This window comes from Salmo salar, chromosome ssa20 (assembly GCF_905237065.1).
Source record: "Salmo salar chromosome ssa20, Ssal_v3.1, whole genome shotgun sequence".
NCBI classification, from domain to species: Eukaryota; Metazoa; Chordata; class Actinopteri; order Salmoniformes; family Salmonidae; genus Salmo; species Salmo salar.
The window spans coordinates 72,415,977-72,428,375 of NC_059461.1; the positions used below are offsets into that span (position 1 = coordinate 72,415,977).

The following is a 12,399-nucleotide window of genomic DNA, read 5'->3' on the forward strand; positions in this document are numbered from 1 at the left end:
GATTTTGTGACTGTGGTAGCTAGTAGAAACTTCTCTTGACGGATTGTGCATTCAGAATAATGTGGACGAGCCACAGAACGACACGTCACCATTGTAATGTGGTAAAATGTTTCTGGGTAACGTAGTCCAATCCATTCGTTATCGCTTATACATACACGGGATGAGAAAGCAAAGTAACAACCTTTCCCATGAACATTAGTCATATATGACGTATTGAAATATGTGTTCAGTGTCGCAACATTTTGAGGTTTCGCATTGCCTTGCTCTCTTCACATTTTGCTTGAAATTATATTATAAATTATACATTCATTACAAATTAACGGAGTAGTTAGACTAATGACAGATGACTCTTGATGCATAAATACTTTATTAATGTGTGACATATTGCACTTACAGTATATTCAGTTCTACAAGTCTGTACATTTTGTTAAACCAGGATCGTTAAAAAATATATGTACAAACTCCTGCCCACGCACACACACACACTTGTTTTACTGTCCTTGTTGGGACCAAACAATTAATTCCCATTAAAATCCTATTTTTCCTAACCCCTAACCTTAACCCCGAACACCTAACCCTAATCCCCTAAATCTAAAATAGCCTCCTTCTGGTCCCCACAATGATAGTACAACCAAACACACGTCATAGTTTCCAGCACAATACACAAAAAAACAAGATATCATTTGTCATAAATATTTTGTCAGGTGTGTCAAACTCATTCCATGGAGGGCCTAGTGTCTGCAAGGTTTTTTTTTCTTTCAATTAAGCCCTAGATGAGGGGAGTTCCTTACTAATTAGTGACCTTAATTCATCAATCAAGTGCAAGGGAGGAGCGAGAACCCGCAGCTCTCCGTGGAATGAGTTTGATCCCTGTGCTTTATGTGAATTAATAGATTAAAGAAAAAGGTTCATAAATGGAGGCTTATAAGGAGGAACAAATTCATTGGTTTTAAGAAAAATTGCCTACATGTAACATTTAATTAATGAAATCCCACTTTGTTAAACCAAATACAGACGAGGTAAACTTGGTGAGCCATCGTAATTTACATGTCAAAACGTAATAGTTAATAAACTTTATACTGGTATGTTAATTAGGATAGTGCAGCCTATCAGTGTGTGACTGGTTGGCTCTCTGTGTCCTCTTTGCTGTTTTCAGAGCACTCTGATGGAATAAAGCAGCCTGAGTCTCTGGGACAGTCACTCTTCTCCTCCTTCAGGCTGTGTGATGAAGAGGGCTCCTTACTCTCCCTCACATCATCGCCTGCGAACCCAAGAACAAAACAGTCTGGTTGGTTGGATCCTCAGACACCTGCGGGTTGCAAGGTTGTCTGCCCCGATCCAAGTCAATTAAAATGAATTAGGGTTGCAATTCTCACACCATCTAAATGGAATTAAGCTTGATTTAATGACTACATTCCTTCCTGGCTGGTAACCTCTGCCAGGGTAATCCAACAGCCAGCCACGATATCTGGTTCAGCCAAGGTGGCAGTGCCATTGTTTGGTCAGGAACTAGCCCACAGATACGATATCTGATTTAGCCAGGGTGGCAGTGCCATTGTTTGGTCAGGAACTAGCCCACAGCCACGATATCTGGTTCAGCCAGGGTGGCAGTGCCATTGTTTGGTCAGGAACTAGCCCACAGCCACGATATCTGGTTCAGCCAGGGTGGCAGTGCCATTGTTTGGTCAGGAACTAGCCCACAGATACGATATCTGATTTAGTCAGGGTGGCAGTGCCATCTGTTCTGTCCGAAATTAGCCCAAACACACATATATGACCTTAATTTAGACCAACATTATTGGTGTTATGCGAGGACACAAACATTAATAAGCCTTATGCTAATTGAATGCATCCTGTTTTGTAAGCAGCTGACAGAAACTGGCTAGTATTGTTCATTTCTTAATCTGAATTGGAGACCTATCTTTCTGTTTCATTTGTGTTTCAGAGCCTTACAGTGTTTTTTAGAGGATTAGAATAGAGGAAGACACTGTGCTCTCTCTGACAGGTGTCAACTCTGCCGGATGGGCACGTCTTAAATAATAGCAGTTATAAGCATCTGCTAATCATAACACACAAAAATCAAGATGTTCCTTTCTGAGTGTAGTGCTGCGTTGCACAAAATGTCTGTGGTACAATTGGCCATTTCCTTTACCCCAGTAAAAATCCAGTAGGGTTAGGCTACAGTAGAAATTGGTTTTGCTACTCACTCTCTGTATATCTGCAGTCTGCAGCAGCCAGCAGCCTGCCTCTGTGTTCTGGATTCATCACGTTCAGCTCTATAAGGTGTTTCTCCTGCAGGTGCCTCAGGTCCTCTACTGTCTGGTAGCCATTCAGAAGCAGTGCAGATGCATACTCCTGGAATAAACAAGACATATTTCCATTGTCAATGTCATCTCATCTACCTTTCATAATCTTATACTAATTTGTTCACCATTTAGTGCTTTAGGTTATGTTTATGCATATTATTATTATTATAATTTTTTTTGGGGGGGGGGTAATTGAGACAACAACGTTCTCAATACTGTGTGTCTGGTAGTGTTGAGGGACACTTGACATTGTTTTCTCAGTGTAGGTTTCATTGGTTACTGGAAAGAAAAAATGTGGCTGCATTTGGCAGTCATTTTAACAGGCCATGGCTAGATCCAGCTTTTGTCAAATTAACAGTCAAAGACAACATTTTTAAAATTTTAGCTAACCCTAACCCTTTTCCTAACCTTAACCTAATTCTCCTAACCTGCTAGGTTAATTTTCCAAACATGCTATGAAAAGTCAAATCTGAAGTTAATTTGACAAAAGCTAGATCCCTTCTAGCCATAACCTCTGAGCCCTCACCTCTAGATGAAGACGCTCCAGTAGTTCCAGTAGTGTCTTTGGTCGTGGTCTCTTGCTCATCCTCTGAGGCCTGATCTTTGGCGCCTCCTCCTCGCTCTCTTTCTCCATGAGCATGTCAACGTAGATGAACTTGAAGTTGCCCACTTTGTAGTTCAGCATCCCTGTCCATATGCCCATGGGAGGTTTACTGATGATGCTGATAATGTCTCCAACCTGGCAAGAGACATCAAGAGATTTCATGAATCATACATACAGATTAATGAAACAGCTTTTAACAACATCTTTTATGACATTTCACATTACCCCAATCTAAAGGCATTATCTTCTGTCTACCTTGAGTTTGAGGGAGTCAGTGTCATATGGGCTGGGAACAAAGTCTGTGTGGACCCGTGCTCTACCACAGAAGTGTCCGTTGTAGGAGCCGTTCTCTTCTAGTCTCAGATTGTCTCTGGTACTGGAGCCATTTGAGAGGCAGGCCACACTACCTGAGCCTACAGGGGACAAGACATCACAGTATGATTACACTGCACAGATTTATCCCTGGACTATGAAAAAAAGTAACCTTTATTTAACTAGGCAAGTCGGTTAACACCAAATTCTTATTTATAATGACGGCCTACCGGGGAACAGTGGGTTAACTGCCTTGTTCATGGGCAGAACGACATATTTTTACCTTGTCAGCTCAGGGATTTGATCCAGCAACCTTTCAGTTACTGGCCCAACGCACTAACCACGAGGCTACCTGCCGCCCCTATCCTTGTGTATCCTTGTGTTGGAGGGAAGGTTACAAGCCTATGATAATATTGTAATATAATAGTAATGATATGGTAATACAATGGTAAAATAAAACGCATGAAAACACATCACATTTGCTTATTCTTAATTTACAAACGTGCATCTTCATTTACAGACTTGTATGAGGGGAGACATGACTTTGTGTTGACATCCCTGTGGAGAAGACTTACTGGAGGAGCTCTGTCCACTGTACAGGCTCTCCAGAGAGTTGTTGGTCTTTTCAGAGCCTTTCTCTAACGGAGGACTGCACTCTGTTTCCTCTTCTAGGTCTCTGTCAGTGTCTTCACCCTACATGTGGAAATACAAGATGGACAAGCCACTATGTGAGTCAGCCAAACTGATTATGATTCCTTACTATATACTGTACATAACTGTGCCATTTATATAAGGAAGTGCCATTGAGTTAACAATTCAACATAGACACTTGCAAATACTGACCAGGTTGATGGATACTATTTTGTCACTTAGACCTAATTTCAACACAAATTGAGTCTTGCTTGGCCAGACTTATTTTACAAGAGTATTCTTATGACATAGGTAGACATCACAATGTTGCATTTGAGGATGTGGGTTATAGCCAGTCAGAGAGGAAAGATACAATCTTTTAAGAGCCTCTAGATGCTTTGATACACTATGCAGAATACTAAGTTCTGTATAGGAGGAAGAGGCAGTCTGTAGTGTGACTCACAGCTTCCTCAGAGAAGATTTTGGAGTGCTTCTTGCCCATCTTCCTGCGCATGGTCAGAGAGATGGCCTTCATCTTCTTCCCCAGGCTGCCTTGTTTGGTCTGATCAGAACTCTCACAGCCAGACTCCTCTGCCACTGTTGTTCCATTTTCCTCTAGTCTGGCTGGTGATGGTTGTCTGATGCCCTCAAATCGCCCAAAACTAGTGGAGCGCTGCATGGAGAGATTACAGATGTCAGAATGAATGTGTGTTTACTACAGCGGCAGCAGGAGTCAGGACCCAATCTGGAACATTATGCAATGCATGTTGCACCCCCATCCCACCCAATCACTATGTGTTTATGATTTCCTTTTATTTGTTTCATATTAGGCTAATGAAGGACCACTTCCGTGGTAATGAATTATGTTCTCCTACTCCCTTGATTTACAGGAATACTGTGCTATTGTATTGAGCAATGTATCTTGAGCCTAGAAGTCTGGCACATGAGGCTACTTGAACTCAATCTCAATTGCACTATGAATGTATCTCTATCATGATGAGCTTGTGAGGTACAGTTCATAGATTTTTCAAAGTTTTCATGAACCTAAAAGTATTTCTAATCTGTCCAAATTCTGGTATCTCCACATCAGAGCACCAAAATAATTATATAAATGAATAATCCCAGTAAATCCCTATTAAAATATCAGAACCATACACTCGGCAGCAATCTAGGGAACCTTTTGAGTAATCTGACGGACCTCCCCCTTTTTACAACTTTGACCATATACAGTTGAAGTCGGAAGTTTACATACACCTTAGCCAAATACATTTAAACTCAGTTTTGCATTGCCTTTAAATTGTTTAACTTGGGTCAAACGTTTCGGGTAGCCTTCCACAAGCTTCCCACAATAAGTTGGGTGAATTTTGGCCCATTCCTCCTGACAGAGCTGGTGTAACTGAGTCAGGTTTGTAGGTCTCCTTGCTCACACGCTTTTTCAGTTCTGCCCATAAATTTTCTTTAGGATTGAGGTCAGGGCTTTGTGATGGCCACCCCAATACCTTGACTTTGTTGTCTTTAAGCCATTTTGCCACAACTTTGGAAGTATGCTTGGGGTCATTGTCCATTTGGACGACCATTTGTGACCAAGCTTTAACTTCCTGACTGATGTCTTGAGATGTTGCTTCAATATATCCACATCAATTTCCATCCTCATGATGCCATCTATTTTGTGACGTACACCAATCCCTCCTGCGCCAAAGCACCCCCACAGCATGATGCTGCCACCCCCATGCTTCACGGTTGGGATGGTGTTCTTCGGCTTGCAAGCCTCCCCCTTTTTCCTCCAAACATAACGATGGTCATTATGGCCAAGCAGTTCTATTTTTGTTTCATCAGACCAGAGGACATTTCTCCAAAAAGTACAATCTTTGTCCCCATGTGCAGTTGCAAACCGTAGTCAGGCTTTTTTATGGCGGTTTTGGTGCAGTGGCTTCTTCCTTGCTGAGTGGCCTTTCAGGTTATGTCGATATAGGACTTGTTTAACTGTGGATATAGATACTTTTTTACCTGTTTACTCCAGCATCTTCACAAGGTCCTTTGCTGTTGTTCTGGGATTGATTTGCAGTTTTCGCACCAAAGTACATTCATCTCTAGGAGACAGAACGCGTCTCCTTCCTGAGCGGTATGACGGCTGCGTGGTCCCATGGTGTTTATACTTGCGTACTATTGTTTGTACAGATGAACATGGTACCTTCAGGCGTTTGGAAATTGCTCCCAAGGATGAACCAGACTTGTGGATTTCTACAATTTATTTTCTGAGGTCTTGGCTGAATTCTTTTGATTTTCCCATGATGTCAAGCAAAGAGGCACTGAGTTTGAAGGTAGGCCTTGAAATACATCCACAGGTACACCTCCAATTGACTAAAATGATGTCAATTAGCCTATCAGAAGTTTCTAAAGCCATGACATCATTTTCTGGAATTTTCCAAGCTGTTTAAAGGCACAGTCAACTTAGTGTATGTAAATGTCTGATGCACTGGAATTGTGATACAGTGAATTTTAAGTGAAATAATCTGTCTGTAAACAATTGTTGTAAAAATTACTTGTGTCATGCACAAAGTAGATGTCCTAACCGACCTACCAAATGTATAGTTTGATAACAAGAAATTTGTGGAGTGGTTGAAAAACGAGTTTTAATGACTCCAACCTAAGTGTATGTAAACTTCTGACTTCAAGTGTATCTGCTGCACTTCCACACAGATGACCAATGTCTTCTTTCTACTGACCATCAGTCAAAGACATTGCTATCTTTTAATTAGAATCACATTGTAGTGCTAACTATTGTAGGTAGTTTGCACTAAACAGTTAGTTATCAATTCTACACAGTTAGTTATCAATTCAATGTATTTGGACGCGCTACTTAGAAATAATTTGTTTTCACCTACCTTTGGTTTACTGAGCTTTGGTTTGTCTGAAACATTTGAGGCTGCCCTCTGTAGCATTTTGTGTTGATGTTGGTTGGTTTTAGAGTTCAGTCTAAGGAAATCTTAAAGAAGCCTATCTGTACTCAGACCAACTCTGATGGTAGCTAAGTGTTAACTGCACTAAACTAACCCAGACCGAATACTTGACTTCCTCAAAAGGACAGGATGTGACATGTGAAGCAATCAACATTCTGTCTATTACCACGGAATCGGTTTCAGAAGGGGAAAAAACACATTCTGCTAGATTAACATTTTGTGGTCTCCCTCTGAAAACATTTTCACTTTTAGTAACACTGTGATGATGGTGATATAATTTTGGAACCTAGTTAACATTTGTGATTGGGCTATATTTGTTGCATAACTCACACCTGGCATAAGCTATATATTTTGTTGTGTACAGCCTGAATTCAAAATGGAATAAAAAGAAAATAATCTCACCCATCTACACGAAATACCCCATATTGACAAAGTCAACATTTTGGGAGGGATATCTTTGCTAATTTATTGGAAATGAAATACATAAATATCTCATTTTTAAAAGTATTCACACCCTGAGTCAAAACATGTTGTAATCACCTTTGGCTGTGATTCTTTATAGGTAAATCCCTAAGAGCTTTGCAGACATGGATTGTACAATATTTGGACATTATTATTTTTTAAATCCTTCAAGCTCTGTCAAGTTGGTTGTTGATCAATGCTAGACAGCCTTGACATTGATTTTTAAGCCGATGTAAGTCAAAACTCTAACTAGGCCACTCAGGAAAATTCAATGTCATCTTGGTAAGCAACTCGTGTATATTTAGCCTTGTGTATTAGGTTATTGTCCTGCTGAAAGGTGAATTTGTCTCCTAGTGTCTGTTGGAAAGCAGACTAAACCAGGGATTCCTCTAGGATTTTGCCTGTGCTTAGCTCTATTCCGTTTCTTTTTATATATAAAAACTCCCTAGTCCTTGCCGATTACAAGCATACCATAACATGATTCAGCCACTACCATGCTTGAAAATATGAAGAGTGGTACTCAGTGTTGTGTTGTGTTGGATTTGCCCCAAACATAACGCTTTGTACTCAGGACATTAAGTTAATTTCTTCTAGTGCCTAATTGCAAACAGGATGAAATGTTTTGGAATGTTTTCATTCCGTACAGGATTCCTTCTTTTCTCTCTATTCACTCTATTAGGGTTAGTATTGTGGAGTAATTACAATGTTGCTGATCCATCTTCAGTTTTCTTGTATCACAGCCATTAAACTCTGTAATTGTTTTAAAGTCACCAATGGCCTCATGGTAAAATCCCTGAGCCGTTTCCTTCCTCTCTGGCAACTGGGTTAGGAAGGACAGCTGTATCTTTGTAGTGACTGAGTCTATTGATACACCATCCAAAGTTTAATGAATAACTTCACCATGCTCAAAGGAATATTCAATATCTTTTGTGTTGTTGTTGTTGTTGTTTTTTTACCCATCTACCAATAGGTGCATTGGAAAACCACCCTGGTCTATGTGGTTGAATCTGTGTTTGAAATTCACTGCTCGACTGGGGGACCTTACACATAATTGTATGTGTGGGGTACAGATATGAGGTAGTCATTAAAAAATTATGTTAAACACTATTATTGCACACACTTACTATGTGACTTGTTTTGCACATTTTTACTCCATAACTTATTTAGGATTGCCATAATAAAGGGGTTGAATACTTATTGACTCAAGACATTTCAGCTTTTTATTTTTTATTAATTTTGTAAAAATGTCTAAAGACATAATCCACTTTGACGTTATTGGGTAGTGGTGGAAAAAGTACCCAATTGTTATACTTGAGTAAAAGTAAAGATACCTTAATAGAAAATGACTCAAGTAAAAGTGAAAGTCACCCAGTAAAATACCAGTATTTGGTTTTAAATATACTTAAGTATTAAAAGTAAATGAAATTGCTAAAATATACTTAAGTATCAGAAGTAAAAGTGTTATAAAATTGTGGACAGCAATTGTGGGATAAACAATGTTTTGAAACCTTCATCAATGACTGTTATTTGGGTTCAGTTCTTTCCAAATGTCTTTCACACAAAACATTCCAGTAAGAAAAAAAGCAGGAAATAGAATTATCATAAATTATAATGTCAAGGTTGAACTTTTCTTTGCTCAAATGTCAAAATCTCGGGTGATTGGTTTGAGGAAGTGTTGAGGTTATGAACGGCAGACAGAGGAAGAGAGGAAGACGGCAACTCTGTGATGTCGAAACAGTTTCCGCTTGATCATCTGCACTCAGTATGGACATTTTACTAAAACAAGCTACTTTTGATCTACTTGATAACACGTTTGACACATTAAATGTAATTTACTGCCACATTAAATCAAACATGCTGTGATTATCTTACATTAGGCTATATAAATGGCTATTATAGGATACATTTTGCACATAAAAAAATATGGAATCAGTCAGCATCAATGACCTATTTAATTCATACTGTGGTTTATAACTTTTTAACAAGCTAGTATGTGGGTTATTAGGTTACAGCAAGCTGTTCTACATGACTTCTTCCTTGCAGTGGAATGTTCCAAACCATTAGTCATTTTCATCATTACTCATAGGCCTTCTGTTGTCTTATACAAAGTAATTGTGGCTCAGTTGGTAGAGCATGGTGTTTGCAACGCCAGCATGGTGTGTGCAACGCCAGCATGGTGTGTGCAACGCCAGGGTTGTGGGTTCGATTCCCACGGGGGGGCCAGTACAATTTTTTTTTTATAATGCATGAAATGAAGTGTATGCATTCGCTACTGTAAGTCGCTCTGGATAAGAGCTTCTGCTAAATGACGTAAATGTAAAATGTAAAGAGAAGCAAACAAACATTCTCCTCACAAATAATGGTCAAATTCACATCAGAAACAAATAAGGTAATGAGTTCATGCAGAGGTTGTATAGGCACGTCGTGGTCCTCCTATATATGTATAATCAGTCCTCTGACGTTATAGTGAGGCGATTAAACTCCATTTGTACAATGCAGAACTACAATCGATCAATGGAAAATAAGAGAAAAGGCTATGGACAAAAACATTTCCTAATCCCACACTGCTTGCAATCAGCCATGTTTGTCTCAATCCAGGATTACAGTTTCTAATCTATTTCTTCAGACCTTCCAGGCCGACCCTTGGTAATACTCAGCAGTTTTTCACGTGAGGAGGCTTGGTATTGTTCTTAAATGTTGCATGAAATGATTTTCATAAACTAATCCTACATGAAGTCACTAGAGGGCAGCATACGATGGAAATGTACCAACAGTACATACACACGTTTATATTGATTTAGAATTGAACTCCCTAAACACACCTACTGATAAATTAGGAATGCTTATTTTTTCAATTGACACTGTTGACAGATATAATCCTATATTTTTAGACATGGCACTATTTTCTATATTATAACCCTGTTTATTAGAAAGAAAAATCTGAAATAGTCATATTACGGATTCCTGAAGATAAACATTTGTCCAAATACTAGCCACTCCTTTTGCCTAGTTTTGCCTTCAATGGCCTGTAACCCATAGGTGTTGATCCATCTACAGGAATAAAAGGAGAAGATAAATCTATAGGAGCCTACACAATCACAACACTGGAGTAACCTGAAATAATCTGCCCCAATGTCACGTAAACCCCAAACAATAGCTTTGTCTCACACAAACCACTCAGAGCATGTGAGTGGTTTGTTGTTTAGGGACCAAAAATTAGAACCAAAAAATTTGATCATATTACTCCAGTGCTAGCCTCCCTACACTGGCTTCCTGTTAAGGCAAGGGCTGATTTCAAGGTCTTACTGCTAACCTACAAAGCATTACATGGGCTTGCTCCTACCTATCTTTCCGATTTGGTCCTGCCGTATATACCTACACGTACGCTACGGTCACAAGACACAGGCCTCCTTACTGTCCCTAGAATTTCTAAGCAAACAGCTGGAGGCAGGGCTTTCTCCTATAGAGCTCCATTTTTATGGAATGGTCTGCCTACCCATGTAAGAGACGCAGACTCGGTCTCAACCTTTAAGTCTTTATTGAAGACTCATCTCTTCAGTAGGTCCTATGATTGAGTGTAGTCTGGCCCAGGAGTGTGAAGGTGAACGGAAAGGCACTGGCCGGTTCCCCTCTCTCCACTGGGATTCTCTGCCTCTGACCCTATTACAGGGGCTGAGTCACTGGCTTACTGGTGCTCTTCCATGACGTCCCTAGGAGGGGTGCGTCACTTGAGTGGGTTGAGTCACTGACGTGGTCTTCCTGTCTGGGTTGGCGCCCCCCTTGTGTTGTGCCGTGGAGGAGTTCTTTGTGGGCTATACTAGGCCTTGTCTCAGGATGGTAAGTTGGTAGTTTAAGATATCCCTCTAGTGGTGTGGGGGCTGTGCTTTGGCAAAGTGGGTGGGGTTATATCCTGCCTGTCCGGGGGTATCATCGGATGGGGCCACAGTGTCTCCTGACCCCTCCTGTCTCAGCCTCCAGTATTTATGCTGCAGTAGTTTATGTGTCGGGGGGCTGGGGTCAGTCTGTTATATCTGGAGTATTTCTCCTGTCTTATCCGGTGTCCTGTGTGAATTTAAGTATGTTCTCTCTAATTCTCTCTTTCTCTCTTTCTCTCTTTCTTTCTTTCTCTCTCTCGGTGGACCTGAGCCCTAGGACCATGCCTCAAGACTACCTGGCATGATGAGTCCTTGCTGTCCCCAGTCCACCTGGCTGTGCTGCTGCTCCAGTTTAATCTGTTCTGCCTGCGGCTATGGAACCCTGACCTGTTCACTGGACGTACTACCTGTCCCAGACCTGCTGTTTTCAACTCTCTAGAGACAGCAGGAGCGGTAGAGATACTCTCAAAGATCGGCTATGAAAAAGCCAACTGACACTTACTCTTGTGTTACTGACTTGTTGCACCCTCGACAACTACTACGATTATTATTATTTGACCCTGCTGGTCATTTATGAACATTTGAACATCTAGGCCATGTGCTGTTATAATCTCCACCCGGCACAGCCAGAAGAGGACTGGCCACCCCTCATAGCCTGGTTCTCTAGGTTTCTTCCTAGGTTTTGGCCTTTCTAGGGAGTTTTTCCTAGCCACCGTGCTTCTACACCTGCATTGCTTGCTGTTTGGGGTTTTAGGCTGAGTTTCTGTACAGCACTTTGATATATCAGCTGATGTAAGAAGGGCTATATAAATACATTTGATTTGATTTGATGTGCTCACTGAATTTCACTGATTGGATATACTGCATGTATAGAAATATCTAAATGAGTGCATGTGAGCACATCCTCTTTCCTAATGTTTGTTTACCCAAACCGTAATATTTTTAGTGGACACTTACTATGGGTTAAAATAAAACAAATCATCTATTTCAATGGAACATTTTGATTGTTTGGTTCCAAAGCATTTGAAGTAGGGTAAAGATTGTAATAAACATGTCCACAAAATTCTCAATCTACTATAACAAATCTTCTATATAATCTAATATAATCTACTATAACATATCTACTATATCATCTACTTTAATAACCTGTCTGGGCTAGGGGGCAGTATTTTCACGGTCGGATGAAAAACGTACCCAATTTAAACAGGTTACTACTCTGGCCCAGAAACTAGAATATGCATATTATTAGT

General features: G+C 40.3%; 1 protein-coding gene across 1 annotated transcript; it reads right to left on the reverse strand.

Annotated features, from left to right (window-relative positions):
* Positions 1-348: 348 nt before the first annotated feature.
* Positions 349-6,928, reverse strand: LOC123723996 (SAM domain-containing protein SAMSN-1). The gene is made up of 7 exons (XM_045703908.1): positions 6,738-6,928; positions 4,316-4,525; positions 3,798-3,915; positions 3,166-3,323; positions 2,833-3,045; positions 2,208-2,355; positions 349-1,261 (listed from the first exon to the last, which is right to left on the reverse strand). The coding sequence occupies exons 1-7, from the start codon at positions 6,792-6,794 to the stop codon at positions 1,110-1,112; spliced, it is 1,056 nt and encodes a 351-aa protein (XP_045559864.1). The 5' UTR covers positions 6,795-6,928; the 3' UTR covers positions 349-1,109.
* Between the last annotated feature and the right edge of the window lie 5,471 nt (positions 6,929-12,399).

What these genes read in the sequence shown, in the direction of transcription:
- LOC123723996 (XM_045703908.1), bottom strand. Translation starts at nt 6,794, where the DNA reads ATGCTACAGAGGGCAGCCTCAAATGTTTCAGACAAACCAAAGCTCAGT. An exon ending in CAAAGCTCAGTAAACCAAAG is followed by an intron (nt 4,526 to 6,737) that starts GTAGGTGAAAAC and finishes CTCTCCATGCAG; the next exon opens with CGCTCCACTAGTTTTGGGCG. An exon ending in CAGTGGACAGAGCTCCTCCA is followed by an intron (nt 3,324 to 3,797) that starts GTAAGTCTTCTC and finishes TGTCCCCTGTAG; the next exon opens with GCTCAGGTAGTGTGGCCTGC.